The sequence below is a fragment of the Pseudorasbora parva genome, chromosome 2 (genome assembly GCF_024679245.1).
Source record: "Pseudorasbora parva isolate DD20220531a chromosome 2, ASM2467924v1, whole genome shotgun sequence".
Taxonomy (NCBI): Eukaryota; Metazoa; Chordata; class Actinopteri; order Cypriniformes; family Gobionidae; genus Pseudorasbora; species Pseudorasbora parva.
In genome coordinates, this window is record NC_090173.1 from 25,678,526 (window position 1) to 25,680,311 (window position 1,786).

A 1,786-nucleotide genomic window follows, 5' to 3' on the forward strand; every position below is an offset into this window, starting at 1 on the left:
CAGCATTTGCAGTCAGGTAGACCTAGTATTTAGATGTTTAAGTGGAAATATTTGACAAAAGTGCAAGTCGAAATAAAAACAATGTCATCTGCTCTGAAGGACATCCTGTCTGGCAGTAGGCGAGGTCTGCTGATCAAACATTAACTTGTATCTGATGCAACTTTCCTTCTGGTCATGCTGACCCATCTACAGGCGTGGAGCTGAAGGAAACGAAGGCGGAGCGACGTCTTTAAAAACAGAGCGACAGGCTCGTAAACAACGCCGAACCGAGGACAAGAAAGAAGACACATACAAACTTCTGTTCTGTTTTTACAGTTGCTCCAGAATTTCGTGTTACGCCTTTCACTGTCACAATGAGTAACCACGTTGACGTGAAAAACATTGAGCCGACGACTTTTGAGGACCACTACTACGATGAATATGAATATTATAACTTAACAGACCGTTATACCGGTAGGTTTTCAATTAACTTTATTGTTGTTCTTGTTAGTGGTAGTATTTTTGTGACGCTGGTTAAACTGATTAGGCTAGTAGCCTACTTCCTAAGAGAGTTTGTTCATGCTTGACGTTCTTCGTAATGTTTATTGGTTCTTCGTTTATTGGTTCTTCGTTTTGACATTCTTGTCCACTGACTTGTTTTCTGTGTTAACTACAGAAAGCAACACTCGCAAAGGCAGAACAAAGAAGGAGGCGAGTTGCAACACAAACAGACAGAACCCCGCGGGACACGAGCGAAAAATAGTGGCCAAACTCCAGAACGCTGAGAAGAAATCCAAAGAGTGACGCAGAAGAGGTGCGTGTAGGCTATTTCCACATTAACATTGGAAGGTAAAAAAAGTTTATATCAATTAAATAATTATATGTCTTGTAGGTTCAATCGGACGGCTATAACTGGCAATCGACCACAGGTGTCTCTGCGGGAAACGGGCGCTTGTCTATAGAAGGAGAACCATAACTTCCTACCTCCTCCTAGATCAGATGAGCGGGAGGACCCGGAGTGAAGCTCCCGGGCCAGTGAATTCTTGGGCGGAGAGTTTTGTCAGGCGCACTGCTCTTGTATAGCCTAGGCTATGTGGTGGGCCCCGCAGAACGAGCACCTGTTCAGAGGAACCGATATGCTTGTGATGGTGAAATTTACGTTTTAAATCGTAGTTTTGACCAAGTGTAGACTTTGGTCTTTTTGGGGTTTTTTTTGTAACTGGTCCATTTTTAAAAGTTTTTTAATAAAGACCACTTTTTCCATCAAACTTGAGTTTTGTATAATATTTGCCTCCATAACCATTCAAGCCATGATAATACATCTGCTAACTTTCATGAAAAGGATACAGAATGAATTTTAAAATAAATGGTAAACTCATAAGTGGACAAACTTGCTAGAATCACCAAAAAGTGTCAAACCTCATATGAGAATTTAGTTTATTTTCAATAAAAGTAAAAAAAAAAACTAAATATGGTTTTAAAAATCATAATCCAACTCGTGCCCTAAAAAAATTCTAAGAGAAACATTTGGAAAAGTCTAGTGACTGATCACATCTTAATTTTTCAGTTGGGCAAATTTAATTTCTGTGACTTAAATTGCATCAATTTACAGAAATTCAATTTGGCCAACTGAAAATTTTAGATGTAATCAGTCACTAGAAAATGTTCAATTGGAGACCTAATTTAAAAAATAGTGTAATTACCTGCACCTTTCTATAAACAAATTAAATGGAAATGTATCCAATGATAAAAAAAAAGACAAAAAATAACAGCTTGGGTAATGGTCATATTTAGAAACAATAACTTG

General features: G+C 38.2%; 1 protein-coding gene across 1 annotated transcript; it reads left to right on the top strand.

Moving 5' to 3' along the window:
- Nucleotides 1-229: 229 nt before the first annotated feature.
- Nucleotides 230-1,247, top strand: nupr1b (nuclear protein 1b). The gene is made up of 3 exons (XM_067428879.1): nt 230-453; nt 656-793; nt 872-1,247. Exons 1-2 carry the CDS (start codon nt 354-356, stop codon nt 781-783), a joined length of 228 nt encoding a protein of 75 aa, XP_067284980.1. The 5' UTR covers nt 230-353; the 3' UTR covers nt 784-793; nt 872-1,247.
- Nucleotides 1,248-1,786: the final 539 nt, after the last annotated feature.

Bases quoted from the DNA above. Each gene is read 5' to 3' on its own strand.
- nupr1b (XM_067428879.1), top strand. From the start codon at position 354: ATGAGTAACCACGTTGACGTGAAAAACATTGAGCCGACGACTTTTGAG. The intron at 454-655 runs GTAGGTTTTCAA...TGTTAACTACAG, and splicing joins CTTAACAGACCGTTATACCG to AAAGCAACACTCGCAAAGGC.